At 32.5% G+C, this 15,281-nt stretch overlaps 1 protein-coding gene across 3 annotated transcripts in view; it reads right to left on the bottom strand.

Moving 5' to 3' along the window:
* LOC115890348 (dopamine N-acetyltransferase-like) overlaps positions 1 to 15,281 on the bottom strand; it is a 102,203-nt gene that overhangs the window by 10,863 nt on the left and 76,059 nt on the right. For all 3 annotated transcript variants that reach the window (XM_030910547.1, XM_030910546.1, XM_030910545.1), the window contains exons 2-4: positions 14,416 to 14,572; positions 7,957 to 8,094; positions 2,830 to 3,031 (exon numbers count right to left, since the gene is read on the bottom strand). In XM_030910547.1, coding sequence (XP_030766407.1) covers positions 2,830 to 3,031; positions 7,957 to 8,094; positions 14,416 to 14,557 — 482 coding nt within the window. In that variant the 5' untranslated portion in view covers positions 14,558 to 14,572. The remainder of the gene's footprint in view (positions 1 to 2,829; positions 3,032 to 7,956; positions 8,095 to 14,415; positions 14,573 to 15,281) is intronic.

The following is a 15,281-nucleotide window of genomic DNA, read 5'->3' as shown; positions in this document are numbered from 1 at the left end:
TTTTATTATTGCAACACAATAACTGATCAATAAATAAACTTCAGTAAATATTTAGTATTAAAAACTTTGAAACCCTCAGAGAAATGAAGCCTTAAAATTTTTACTGCAATTTCACAAAATTGAAAATATTTCAAAAACGGTAAGGTTTAAGTGTAATAAACCTTAATCAAATTTGCCTTTATTTTAATCGTAGAAACTAAAAATGCAATAATATACAGGGTGTTCCATTTAAGAAAATGCAACTTTGATATTTTTTATTTATTAGGGACACTCTGTATCTTGTAAAAAGATTTTTAAATTGTAGCTCTAATAGTCCTTCAACGAACCCAAACCTTACAAGTTATAAAAATCTAATCGTTTAGCTACAATACTCCGTGTCGTATGTGGTGAACAACCCTGTATAACTTGGTAATATTTGAGGGGTAGTTTCATCTCGTTGGAATTTGACTTTCGAAAAATCCAAATCCGTTTGCCAACAATAAGCTTTTTACGTCAAGAAGTTTAAGCAGAATCGTGTGGTTAATCAATTACCTAACTTTTTGGAACATCCTGTATGATTTTTTTAAAAATTTCAAAATATGTAAAAAAACAAAATAAATTATGCGTGTCCAAGCGTTTTCCCGAAAGACTAACTGTTTTTTAAATAACAAATATCGTAATATTTAAGGGACGTTTTCAACCTCTTGGAATTTAAGATTCGAGAAACCACTCCTTATCGAACCTCTACACCCCACAGTCAATCCGTTTACCAAAAATCAGCTTTAAACGTCAAGCAGTATAAGCAGAATCGTGAACACCCTGTATAAATTTTTTAAAAATCTTAAAATATGTAAAACAACAAAATAAAATATACGTGTTTAAGAGTTTTTCCGAAAAATTCACCGGCCTTTAAATAAAAAATATTCTAATATTTGAGGGGTGCTTTCACCCCCTTGGAATTTGAGTTTCGAAAAATACCTTCTTATCGAACCTCCACACCCTAAAATCAATCCGTTTTCCAAAAATCAGCTTTTTACGCCAAGCGCTTTAAGCAGGATCGTGATTAATCAATGACCAGATTTTTCGAAACACCCTGTATACATTTTTCAAACATCTTAAAATATGTAAAAAAAACAAAACAAAATATACGTGTTTAAGCGTTTTTTCGGAAACTTGACCGTTTTTTAAATAAAAAATATTGTAATATTTGAGGGGTGATTTCACCCCCTTGGAACTGGAATTTCGAGAAATCCCTTCTTATCGAACCTCTACACCCTAGAATCAACCTGTATGCCAAAATTGAGCTTCTTACGTTGAGTGGTTTGGGCAGGATCGTGATTAATCAGTGAGTCAGTCTCTTAAGGATTCTATGTTCTTCAGACACATCAATACTCCAACTTAACAAAAGAAAATTTTCCATATTTCATTCCGAGTAATTTTTCTCCCTTTTCTTATTTTCCTACCTCACTTTTTCCCTTTTAAATCAAAACGAATTTCACTGAGATTTCTGTCTCCCTGTTCTCGAGAAGCCTTATAAAAAGGGAGGCTCTATGTAAAACCTCTGTGGGTAATTGGATTTCGTTGTTTGAGCTGGATAAACAAAAGGAAATGGAGCCTCTATAGAAATTCTAGGAGCAAAGCTGAATTTCATAAAGAGCTGCGTGGTTTTAAGGCTCTTGAACCTAATTAGTTGTTCAAATTAGACTTTGTTGTAACCACAGGTTGTAACTTCTACAAATCACGCAATTTATATGGTTTCATGATAAAAAGATGAGAATAAATCTGAACATACCGTGTGGTGCATCGGAACACGGGACAGAAAATCCCATGTAAATTTTGCAAAGGCCAAATATTATCTTCCCAGATGATTTTATGCAAAAATAAAAATTGTATTAGACTTTTTTAAAGAGGCGTTAAAGTTGTACTTTAGTGTAGAATGTTGTTTCGTTTGGAATAGTCGTTTAAAAGTTATTTGCAAAAATCTACCTTCAAATTGCTATTTGTAAATTTTTAATTTACAATACGGCCCAGAGAAAGCTACAATTAAAATACCAGCAAAAATATGATTTTGTCATTGTCAAATTCGATGTCACATTATTTTTTGTTTCCCAAGCAGCATTTGGACGTCGGGACAACGTTGTGTCACGCGACCAAACGTCGGGGCGCAACGTCGGCACAACCTCGTGCCAACCCTAGTCTGCACTAGTTTGGAGAATAATTTTTGGGTCGAAACGACGTTGGCTAGAAGCCTAATTTAGTACAAACTGCAACGTTGTTTAAAATCCTAATTCACAGAAATACAAAACTAATATGGCGTCTCAGTCGCGTTTTATCCTAAATTGGGATAATTATAGTAAAAATATTATTTTTATGATTTAGTTAGAGACATATGTCAGATGGCAGTGAAGGAAAACAAAACAAAAGTATTTAAGTGTGGAGGATGTTTGAAGATCATAATTATTGAAACACTTTAACCGACTCTGTAACTCGTTACCCAAGACAAAAAAGTTAAAAGCAAACAACTTTATTGATAAATGTATTGTTTCTACTTTGAAAAATACTAATGGGCCTTAAAATTAAAGAAGTTTTAAAAATTATCTTGAATTTTTTTTTTAGTAAAATGAGAATAATTTATTCGCAGTCGAAAAAATTGTTTCCGCGTGTTTTTTAGGATCAAATATTTCAAGTTAATGTATTCAAAAAGCAGGAATTGCTATTTTAGGAACGAAACATTTTCTTATTTAACAACAACTTACTCGGACAACTTTTTACTGAAACTTTGCCTTATAATTTCCTTGATGCATAAATAACTAAAACAATATAGATTGAACAAATTGATAGATATCTTACCTAGTTTTATTGACAAGTTCCTTGGCAATACCCTGTCCCCTGTAAGCTCCATTTACTGACAGGATTTTGACAGTTACCGTCTTGTCGAACTCTGGAAACCTGGCAAAAATATCCGATTCTTTGCCCACTCTATCCAGCAGCCTTATGATTTTACTGAATTTTGGATCCGTGACTTTGTAGTCATCCTCTTTGTCTAAGTAACCTAGAAGAGGAAAATCGTATTAAATTTTAAAAAGAACACTTTCAATAATGATCGTGTTTTAGGAGTAATCCTAAGGGATAAGGGTAGATTACCTCTAATTTTTGTTTCATCCAGTTTGTGTGATGTAACGCTGTTTCGGGTAGTAAAAATTAAGTGAAAAAGAACCCGAACTAGCCATCGCGTTGTGTTGTGACAATTTCAAATGATAATAAAATTGTCGAAAAAATGTTAACGCGTAAAGGAGCGCGTGTGCAATAACATTCAATAACTCAACTTTCCCGAATATTCGATCCTTCCGAATCAACATTTTATAGATTCACAACTTCTCACACCGATTTGATCAAAAGCAAAAATGGATTCAAGCAGTTCGACGAAACAAGTGAGAAAACAAAATATCCATTACATGATCACAAAATTAAATAGGCATGTACTATGAGACAGTAGCGGCTCGTAACCATTAGAACTGATGAGGCGACGCAAACGCGGACGAAAACAAAAAGACGGGGGGGAAGGGGGATCTAAGCTGCAACAAGTTTAATTTTTTTTGTTCCTCAGATATAATATATTTGAAGGTTTAACCTACTAAAAATGTCATAAGAACTTTTTTTTGTTTTTATGTGTTTATTTTCTTTTTGTTTTTTTAAGCAGCTAAGCAACAATAAGTTAGAGATTTGTTTGCTCCTCAGATATAATAAGTTTGTAAACATAACTTATTAAAAAAGTCATCATCGGAACTGTTTCTTTATTTTTTTTTCCCTCAGAGTATAAATAATATAACTTAAACATATATTAGGTATTAGCTAACTAATCTAATGATCTTAATATAACAGTTCTAATTTGAGGTTTTCGTTCGGTTAGTAAGACGGAATTTGTCACATCAAGCTCTACGACGCGCGACGCGACGACATAAATAAGAAACAAACAAGTGAAAAATAGTTAAAAAATGTAATTGTATAAGAATTATTCCTTGTAGGTTAAGTTTATTCGTCTGTCTTTAAGAATAGCAAATTTATCAATTATGTCATCATAAAACTTCCCTTCGTTCTCACTAAGGGTAACCAACAGCTCTTTTTCAATTGAAAATAAAGACAGCAGAAAGTCTATCTTGTAACATTGTATTTCTTAATTAAGATTTTATCCGTTTTAGACAAGAAAAATCCCGCTCGACTTGAACACTTGTAATCGGGATTGTTAATTTGTCTTTTTATCATTTGTTACAACACTTATCTGGGGAGTAGGTCTGTTTTCCTGTAAGACCTCTCGCTTTTCATCCTCCTGTCTTCTTGAAAACGGGGTTTCTTGAAGGGACATCACAATGTCATGTACATGATTCATTTTAAAGTCTGATTATTACAAAATAAATCACTAAACTCTGAATTACGGCTAGATCACACTACTTGCTACTCACAAAAGCATAAAACAAACCGACCGAACAGACGTGACGTTTAGTAATTCCCCGAAATATCTAAAGTTAATTATTTTGGCCAGTATTGCGTGGATGCCAAGAGTTCATATTATTCAAATTTATTCTATACTCTCTTCGATATGCGATATTATTTCCATAATTATTGATGGGGTATTTCGTGAAGATCAATTAATAGATTAATTTTAATTACAAAGAGCATTATAATATCGCATTATCCAGCCATATCAAGCACGAACTATTTTTGAACTTAACAATCAAGTTTGTAAAGAATGGATTTTTTTTCATGAATCTGGCAACAGCGTTGCACTTAAGCGATTTGGCTGTCGCCTCTGCTACAGCTAATTTCACGCTTTCCCTCCGCTTCCCCGACCAACTGATTTCAATGTGTGACGTTTTAGTTCATTGATAAAAAAAGGTCGGCAGAGGCGGCAAAAATTACGCCTCAGGAACACAGAACGAAAAGATGCATTGTAGTCCAGTTAAAACAGAAACGATATGGCGCGATCGGTTGGTTTAGACCAGTCGAAAAGTAAAAAGCTTGGTATATTTTAATAAAATTATTCAATATTAATATTGATACATAAATATACGATTAGCTGGAAATAAATTTGTGTACTACTAAAAGATAGAATTTCGAGGTGAGGCGGCGCCTCAGTTGCCTCACCTGACGGGCCGCCACTGCTATGAGAGGATAAAATATAATTTGCAATATTAATGGTATACTTTTTTTTTAACTAGTGCTTATAGTATATTGTGCAACTAGTGCGAAAAGTTGTCGATCGCCCACAATTCTCTCGAGTGGGCAATCGACAACTTCGCACGAGTAGCACATACTATTTTTTATTACGTTGCTTTTTAATGTGTCTTTTGTTATATTTCATCATGTAAACAAAAGAGACTTATTAAAAAGCAAAAATTACTTTAAAAATCTCGTGACAAGAAAAACTTTTGGAACACCCCATAGATGAATGCAAAAGATGACATTAAAAACTTCAAATTTTTAAATCGGATTTTAGAGTAGAAAATGAAGGAATTTTGATGTTGCTTCTTAATAATGGTGTTTAATAATAATTTGTTTACCATGATGAAATAAAATAAAAGATACATATTAAAAAGCAACGTAATAAAATAAACAAAAAAATAAAAAAATATTTAAATGTCAACCTCACTTCTTTAATTTTGACACTTCGAGACTGTCTTTTTTGCTTGTCAATTTGCGTGTGCCAATACTGCCAATGAAAAATTGGGTGCGAGAAGTTTATTTGTCGCAATCTTTGAATAAGAAGACTAAGGAAGGAGCATATCAAAAATCTTAGGTACACAGCGATGGGCCTCAAATATGGCCGACTTAAATTCCGGTTTATCAGTGTCGTTCTAATTTTATTTAAAAAATGTAAAACTATGATGTAGGGTAGACGTGGGGTAGACTCAATAATTTGTTGTTTTATTTTACGTTGTGAATAAATGTTGGTGGTTATTAAAATTGTTATAATAATATATAATTCTAATAAAAATAGATAAGTTATAATAAGTATTTATTAACACAAACATTGTGCGTGGTGCTAAATTCTTTGACATCTAATCTTTGACAAGTAATAAATAAAAGCTAAAATGCAAGGAAAAGATATAATTTAGTTAATTTAAGTGAATTTCATAAATGATCGGTTTACTACACGTATGTATATTATATAGTCACTTACTAGCGAAAAGTTGTTCCATTATTTCACTCAATTTTTGCCGAGATCTACCGCACGCTACACAACCAACTATTTTAGAGTCTTTTTCGATAAATCGCGTTAGTGTCACTGTTAATTTAAGTTCTGCCACAATTTCCATCTAGATTTACTACCTTTATACAACTATCAGTAGTAGAATAAATAATAAATGACATAAAATAAGCTCCGTAAAGAATGACAAATCCACAAAATTTCAAATCAAATTCAAATGTATACCTCCTAACACTTTTAGAATAATTATACAGTATGTCCCCGGATTGTCTTTACAAGAGGAAAAAAAACTTTTTTATTTTTAACATTTTGCGAAAAATGTATTCTTCATAAAAATTTTTGCTTGTTCCAAAACGGTTAATCCCGTTTATATACTTCTCCAAATTTCCATACCGTTTTAGAGCAAATTAAAAAAAACATGAAAATATGTTTGAATTTTTCAACCATATTTTCATTGCTGAAGTCCTAAAAATCAAAAGGCGTTTCTATGGTAATATCAATTCGATTTATTTCTTTGATAGATGGTTATTATCAAACTTTGAATAAGAAGACTAAGGAAGGAGCATAATGCTATCCATGTATTCATGCATGGTGGGCGGAAAAGCCACCATAAAAGCTCTCTAGGGTGGGGATCCTTGACAGTTCTGTTTGACGATTCATTTGACACATTTGAATTTGATTTGAAATTTTGTGGATTTGTCAGTCTTTACGGAGCTTATTTTATGTTATTTATTATTTATTCTACTACTGATAGTTGTATAAAGGTAGTAAATCTAGATGGAAATTGTGGCAGAACTTAAATTAACAGTGACACTATCGCGATTTATCGAAAAAGACTCTAAAATAGTTGGTTGTGTAGCGTGCGGTAGATCTCGGCAAAAATTGAGTGAAATAATGGAACAACTTTTCGCTAGTAAGTGACTATATAATATACATACGTGTAGTAAACCGATCATTTATGAAATTCACTTAAATTAACTAAATTATATCTTTTCCTTGCATTTTAGCTTTTATTTATTACTTGTCAAAGATTAGATGTCAAAGAATTTAGCACCACGCACAATGTTTGTGTTAATAAATACTTATTATAACTTATCTATTTTTATTAGAATTATATATTATTATAACAATTTTAATAACCACCAACATTTATTCACAACGTAAAATAAAACAACAAATTATTGAGTCTACCCCACGTCTACCCTACATCATAGTTTTACATTTTTTAAATAAAATTAGAACGACACTGATAAACCGGAATTTAAGTCGGCCATATTTGAGGCCCATCGCGGTGTACCTAAGATTTTTGATATGCTCCTTCCTTAGTCTTCTTATTCAAAGGGTCTGATAATTAGAAATATCAAAAGCTGATGACATATTACTTTTGACAATTATGACATTTCGTGTCGATTTTTGCAAGAAGAGGAAGAACTGTCACTTGTTTTATTATTTTCCTTTTCTATTTCACGAAAGTAAAAAGAGTTACCTATCTGATTCGTTCAGGCACTCAATTTAAAGAATATCAGTAACTTTTTTGGTAGAGGGATTTTATATTTGCCATGTTGTTAAAAAATAACGGTCAAAATTCAAAGTTATTCATTTTATAGACTATAGCTTCTAGCTTCTACTAAAATAAACTCACCCCAAAGACTAACCAATGCAATCAAGACACGCCGTAGGGTATTACATATTTACAGCTGTTACATATTACATATATTTTGGTTGATAGAAGCAAAAATAGCGTAAACAGGCTTTAGGTAACCTCGACTTACCTCTTTCTAAAATACCATTCAAACTAAGGCCTATAATCTTTCCATTGTGCACAGCCTTCAAATTAAGTCCATTGTCCAGTTCTTTGGTGCAATATTCTTCTAGGTCTATACACCTGGGCCGATCTTCACTTATCAAACCTGTCAATGAAAAAAGATCTCAATAAAATGACAGTATTTATTATTTTTACTGGCAATTAAAGTAAACTTCCTCGACAAATCATAACATTTAAAGATGGTTTTATTACGTAGATTGATGCAATAAATGTGGAAACTTGATGAATAATGTTTACTGTCTGTATATACCGGGTGCGTCTCAAAAGTGGCTCACCCTTATAACTTTTTTATTTTTTTATTTAAAAAACATGATTTGCTATGTTAGTATATGTCATAAAATAGAATTGATTGACGTATTCAATTGTTTTTGGTCACTTTCCGTTTCACCGGAAATTACTACAACTTTTGATTTTTAAATGGCACCATGGCACGCACCCTCGGTATATTTTTTTATACAAGACGATAAAATGGTATTTTATCGTATATTCACGTATCGTAATATCGGGAAATGCAATTTTATTGTCGTGTAGAAAACAATATCTTTTTCCATAGCGAGTTACGTTTTAAAAAATATTCAGAAATTATTATTTCAAGGAATTTATTACGGGTAGAAAAAATATTGTGCTGGGTTGGTTTGGCTATGCAATTTGACAAATAAATAAAGCTGTCTCTTTAGTTGTTAGTTTTGAGCATAGACAAACAAATAAAAAGAGACTCGCAAATTAAATGGCAAAGAGAGGGACAACGTTCCCGTAGCGCAACGCAGAACGCAAAATTTCGTTCTATTTATGTATGTTGATCTGTGCATTGCGTCTATTGAGCCCACTATCTCATTCTAATATAACAAGAGAGAAAGAAGCAGCCATATAAAACGTAATTTCTAAATAGAAATTAGAACAATCGCCTTTCGTTTTCGTCATCATGACAACCAAGATGACAACATCATGACAATTCGTCATGTTTGTTAATTTTTCTTTTGGTGATTTACCTTTTTTTCTAAACTCTCCATTTTATTGACTTATGAATATGGATAGGGAACAAATTCCTTTGTTCCATATAGGTATTTATATTTTGTTACTTATAATTTTAGGTTATACTATTTGTTATTTTATTTGCTGCAGGAGCCAGTATCAACTATTTTTTATATGTATTGGTGCCCCCTTTCTCTGATAGATATGTTAACACCCGGTAAAATAAAAGTAAGTATTTTTATTTATCATCTTATTAAGAAAAAAGTAGGAGTAGTAGTGTCAAAAATATTTCGAACTTCTCTTAACATAACAAGTTAATACCATTAATTTTTTTCATTTTTAGGGTAGGTAGTTTATAGCTGGTTTATAGTAACCAGAAACTTTATTAATCATTTATTAATATATCTATTTTACTTTTGTTTTAGGATTAAAACTGGACTTGAAAATTGAAAATGGTTCAGGATCATGATTCTCGTAAAGTCTTCTTTGCTTGGATATTCACTTTGTTATTGCAATTAGGCAGTTTTTTCGAAAATTAGATTTTTAATGCACTTTAAAAAATTGGCCGATCGTTTCCTGCAACAGTCAGTTCTTCTGCATTTACCTACTTACTAAAATTGGTAGGTGGGTGGAATAAATACTGTTATTTTTTGTTATTATATTATAAAAAGTTTATTTATTTTTATGTATAAATAAATATGTTTATAAAACAGTACAATTTTTGCTTTTTTTATAATTTCCCTTATAATAGTAGTATTCTTTCGGTCTGAAAGAAATTGCAAATTTTCACTTAAACTGATTTATTCCCTACACCACGTTACCTTTACGTGGTATAGAGAATAAATCAGTTTAAGTGAAAATTTTCAGTTTCAGAGTGAAAGAATACTACCAATAATGGCTAATTTAAATTTTCCGCCAGCCAGAATGTGTGATAATGTCTTACGATACGTTTTATACCTATCTCTTTCTTTTTCATATAAAGCACACATAATAAAGAAAGATAGCAATAAAGACGTTCGTCTTGCCATGGTCCTGCTAATTGGTTTCAAAATTGTTATTCTGAGTTGGGGTGGTTTCACCCTTTTGGAACTGGAATTTCGAAAAATCCCTTCTTATCGAACCTCTACACCCTAGAATCAAGCTGTATGCCAAAATTGAGCTTCTTACGTTGAGTGGTTTGAGCAGGATCGTGATTAATCAGTATGTCAGTCACTTAAGGATTTTATATATTAGTATAGATTTTTGATAGATACGAGTATAAGGCAATTTCTTTGAATAAGAAGACTAAGGAAGGAGCATAATGCTATCCATGTATTCATGCATGGTGGGCGGAAAAGACACCATAAAAGCTCTCTAGGGTGGGGATTCTTGACAGTTCTGTTTGACGATTCATTTGACACATTTGAATTTGATTTGAAATTTTGTGGATTTGTCAGTCTTTATGGAGCTTATTTTATGTTATTTATTATTTATTCTACTACTGATAGTTGTATAAAGGTAGTAAATCGGTACTACCTTAATTATAATTCCTGATTAACTACCTTAGGCGGTGTAAATTTAATTATTCAGCTCACATGACTGGTTTTCTACATCGATCTAAACGAATCGGCACAAAACGTACAAGACATGTTAATCTTAATCTTTCCCGACAATCTACTTAGGCAATTCTTCATCCGTTAAGCATAAAATTAAATAGAATTAACTCACGTCAAGTTACAGTAGTTTAATTAAACCAATTAAGAATGAGGTAGATAATATGATGATTTGTCGAAAAACTGGTTTAAATAAGAAAAAAAAACAGGAGAAATTACAAGCGTGAATACCTTTCCTGAAAGTAATATTAGCCCGGTCAATTTAGACATTCGAAGGTAAATAAATTTACGACAAGCTGAAAATGCGTGAAATTGTTTAAAATATAATTAAAAATAACATTTTAAAATTCCGAATCATTCCGGTGCCTCGAAAAAAATTTGGTTTTCCCAGTAGGACTATTCCACATGTCTGTTGTGATTTTGTTTAATGAAAACTATTGCAGAGGAAAAGCTATTAGTAAGGATTGGAAATTATAAAAGCAACGGAAATAAAAAAAAAATTAGAAATTTACTAATCTGATTCATAACCTTCAAACACTTCTTCTTGTTGTTCTTCTTGATCTTAGTCTTGTTCGTTTTCTTTATCCTGGATGTAAGTAAATATCGTCAATAATGATGTATCGCATGTTTCTTCGTTGGTATCAAACGAATAGGTTTGATATCAACGAAAAAACATGCGGTATACAGCACTATTGACGCAATTTACTTACATCCAGGATGAAGAAAACGAACAAGACGATGATCAAGAAGAAGAAAAAAATCAAGAAGAACAACAAGAAGTATTTGAAGGTTATGAATCAGACTATTTTTTTTATTTTCATCGTTTTTATAATTTCCAATCCTTACTAATAATATCTTTTCTTCTGCAATAGTTTTTAATTAAACAAAATCACAATAGACATGTGGAATAGGTCTACTGGGGAAACCATGTTTAAGAAAACGCTCTATAAGTACACTACCTCATACGTGGCGGAAACATGTGCATATTGTGACGATTACAACCCTTTGACTCAGATACAGTGGCGGATAAAAGTATGGAAAGATTTTTTATTTCCTATTTTATCTCGCTCAAACAAATAATACAGCATAAATATTTTGGTATGCTAACAACCGCATAAATATATCAAATATTCACAAGATAATTTTTTATTCTATCTACATTGTTTATTTTTACCAACATATTTTGTTTACGCTTCGGACAACAGTATAGAAAGCTTTTTCTTGTTCATATTTTTGCTGTTGTGATCGATTTGTTTAGTTTGATTTTATTGCAAAGGCAAGCAACATATTGTTAAAAATGGGTAAAAATAAGTATTTGTCTGAGAACTTACGCAACAGAGTTATAGAGTTAAAAAATAGAGGTGTTAAACAATGTACAATTGCCAAATCATTAATGATTTCAGAAGGAGCGGTTTCGAAAATTTTAAAAAAGTATCGAACATTGGGAGCTACAACTAACCGGCCAAAATCGGGGCGTCCCCGAAAAACCACCCCTTTTATAGAAAAATCCATTAAAAAGATTTCTCTAGCAGACCCACACAAATCTTTCCGGCAAATAAAAGAGGAAATCTGTGACAATTTCAATATCAATGTTACTGATCGCACGCTTGTGTGAGGTAGGACTTCTAGGAAGAGTGGCCGTTAAAAAACCCTTGCTCTCAAAAAGAAATCGGAAGAACAGAATTCAGTTTGCTCAAAACCATTTAAATTGGACATCTCAAAATTGGAACACAGTGCTCTGGAGTGATGAGAGAAAATTTAAAATATTTGGTTCTGATGGTAGATCATTTGTGAGAAGGCCAGTAGGTAAAAGATATGATGCAAAGTACCAGAAGCCAACAGCAAGGCATGGTGGTGGTAGTGTTATGATCTGGGGGTGCTTTTCTCGAGCTGGGGTTGGTCCTCTAGTAAAGATAGAGGGAAAAATGGATCGCTTTATGTACAGGGACATTCTGCAAAATAACCATTTGCCGACGAAGAGATGCCCTTAATATGGAGATTCCGGCAGGACAATGATCCCAAACACGCCTCACGATTGGTAAAAAATTGGTTTGTGGAGGCAACCGTGGATGTTTTGGAATGGCCTTCTCAGTCGCCAGACTTAAACCCAATTGAACACCTTTGGGAGCATTTAGAAAGAAATATTCGATTAAGGGCTATTCACAATGCGACAGATTTGTGGGAAATACTCCAAGATGAATGGCAGAACACTCTTTTGCAAAATTTGTCAAAACCTTGTGGATTCCATGCCAAGAAGATGTAAAGCAGTCCTTCAGGCTAAAGGTTACGCAACTAAATATTAGATTTTAGGATTTGTTTCTTTATAAAATTTTCTTTCCATACTTTTGTCCACAGTAATTTTTATGTTTTTTAGTAAAAGAAAAATAAGAAATTATTTTTGAAAATTAAAACTAAATATCCATAAATTACAAAACGTTGTTTCATTTAATATACGAGGCATGTTTTTTAAGTAAGTACCGTTTTGGAATTAAAAAAAAACGTGCAAAGATATCGCAATAATTTTATTTTTACATGAAAGCCTGTACCTTAATCTACTTTTCTACATAATTTCCGTGAATATTGAGGCACTTGTCATAACGTGGCACCAGTTTTTCAATACCCTCCTCATAAAATTCTGCCGCCTGACTGATTAACCACTGTATCACAACTGTTTTGACTTCGTTATTCCATGGACTGTTGTTTCGATTCTGGTGTGACGTAGGCCACCCATGTTTCGTCACCAGTAACAATTTTGTCTAAAAAATCTTCACCTTCATTGTGGTACTGCTCAAGGAAAGTCAATGCACTGCTTAAACGTTGGGTTTTGTGCAAATCCGTCAACATTTTCGGAACCCAACGTGAACACAATTTCCGGTAATTCAAGTTCTCGGTCACAATGCGATACAAAACACTACGAGAACATTGAGGAAAGTAGTCGCACAATGATGAAATTGTAAAGCGTCTGTTTTCTTTCACCTTTTCGTCCACTTTCTGCACCAAATCTTTATTAACGACCGAAGGACGCCCACTCCGTTTTTCATCATGCACATTTGTGCGGCCATCTTTAAATGCTCTCACCCATTTCCTTACCATTCCATCACTCATAGTGTTTTGTCCGTAAACTTCACAGATCTCACGATGAATATCGATCGGTTTTACGCCTTTAGCACTAAGAAATCGTATGACAGCCCGTACTTCACAATCGGCGGGGCTCACGATGTCGGAGGCATCTTAAACACTCAATAAACAACGTATACAATGAAGAATCAGACTGTACTGGCGTCTGTGCATAGACAAGAGATGTAGGTAACCAGCGCGCATGCGCGGAACGCCGACCGTAGCGCTGCGGCGGCGGAATCGCAAAACGGTACTTACTTAAAAAACATGCCTCGTATTTAAAATAAGTTTAAAAAGAAAGTTACACAAAATATTTTAGAAAAAAAAATCTTTCCATACTTATGTCCATCACTGTATCTCAGAAACAGTGGCTCTAAGGAAAAAACTATTGATACATTTTTTATAGAGAATTTTATGATCTATAATTTTTGTCTGAAGTAATTTTATGATAAAACTTACCGTTTTGCTGAAAATCGCGAAAAAACATGTTTTTTTTAGATTTTTGAGCTTTGACTTTGCATAATTTTTTTCCAGACACCGGAATGATTCGGAATTTTAAAATGTTATTTTTAATTATGTTTTAAACAATTACACGCATTTTCAGCTTGTTGTAAATTTATGTACCTTTACTCAATTTTCTGGTCTAATTTGACCGGGCTAATACACCTTGCGTGTCACTTGTATTTCGAGAAAAATTTTATTTCAAGATAATATATTGGCATTACCTAAATAGTTATTCAGTGGTTCATCTTTGAAGAAAAATTCCCTCAAAAAGATGAGAATGTCTTCCTTATCTGCCGACGTTGCCAACTGTATGTCATATTCTTTGGGACTAACTGGGGTGGTGGGGGTAATCGGTGGTGACATTGGTTCGTCCAAGGACTGAAAAAAAACGATAATCATCGGTTAGAATGAATAATTTATATAAAAATAACCAGGAAAAGTTATTGTTTATGTTATATATTAATACCAATTTTTATTATATTCTATTTTCTAATAGATAGATAAATAGTTTTTCTGCCGGTTATATCATATCTCTCCGTTATATCGATGACAAATAAATCAATCAGGCAAGCAGCAATCCATCAAATGTGACATATTTTTTAGTATATACATATTTTAAAGTTTAAATAACAAATTATCGATTAAGAGACGAAATGAATATATTAATAATGTCGTTAAATAGAAGCATTTTTATATCCTTGACAAACTCGTATATGGTTCAGAGTAGCAAAATGTTTTCATTGATATAATTGATGGGGTGACTGCAATAACCAAGCAGCACCACTTTTTAGGTTTTAAATCGTCCAATCGTTCCCTGTAACTATTAATATACCGGGTGCGTCTGAAAGGAGGCTCACCCCCAATATTTTTTTTATTTTTTCGGATAAAAAAACGAGATTTGGTATGTTAGTGTATGACATACATTAGGATTTATTAACGTACTCAATTGTTTTTCGTCACTTCCTGTTTCACCGGAAATGACTACAACTTTTGATTTTTAAATGGTACCTTTAGTATTTTTTACTCTACTCAATAGAAAATGATACTCTAAATAGAATGACATATGATATGTCAACTCTTGACATTT

Source organism: Sitophilus oryzae, unplaced genomic scaffold (genome assembly GCF_002938485.1).
Source record: "Sitophilus oryzae breed Bouriz unplaced genomic scaffold, Soryzae_2.0 scaffold_863_pilon_pilon, whole genome shotgun sequence".
Classification (NCBI taxonomy): domain Eukaryota; kingdom Metazoa; phylum Arthropoda; class Insecta; order Coleoptera; family Curculionidae; genus Sitophilus; species Sitophilus oryzae.
Note: the sequence above shows the minus strand (reverse complement) of the source record. Positions and strands in the feature narration are given on the sequence as shown.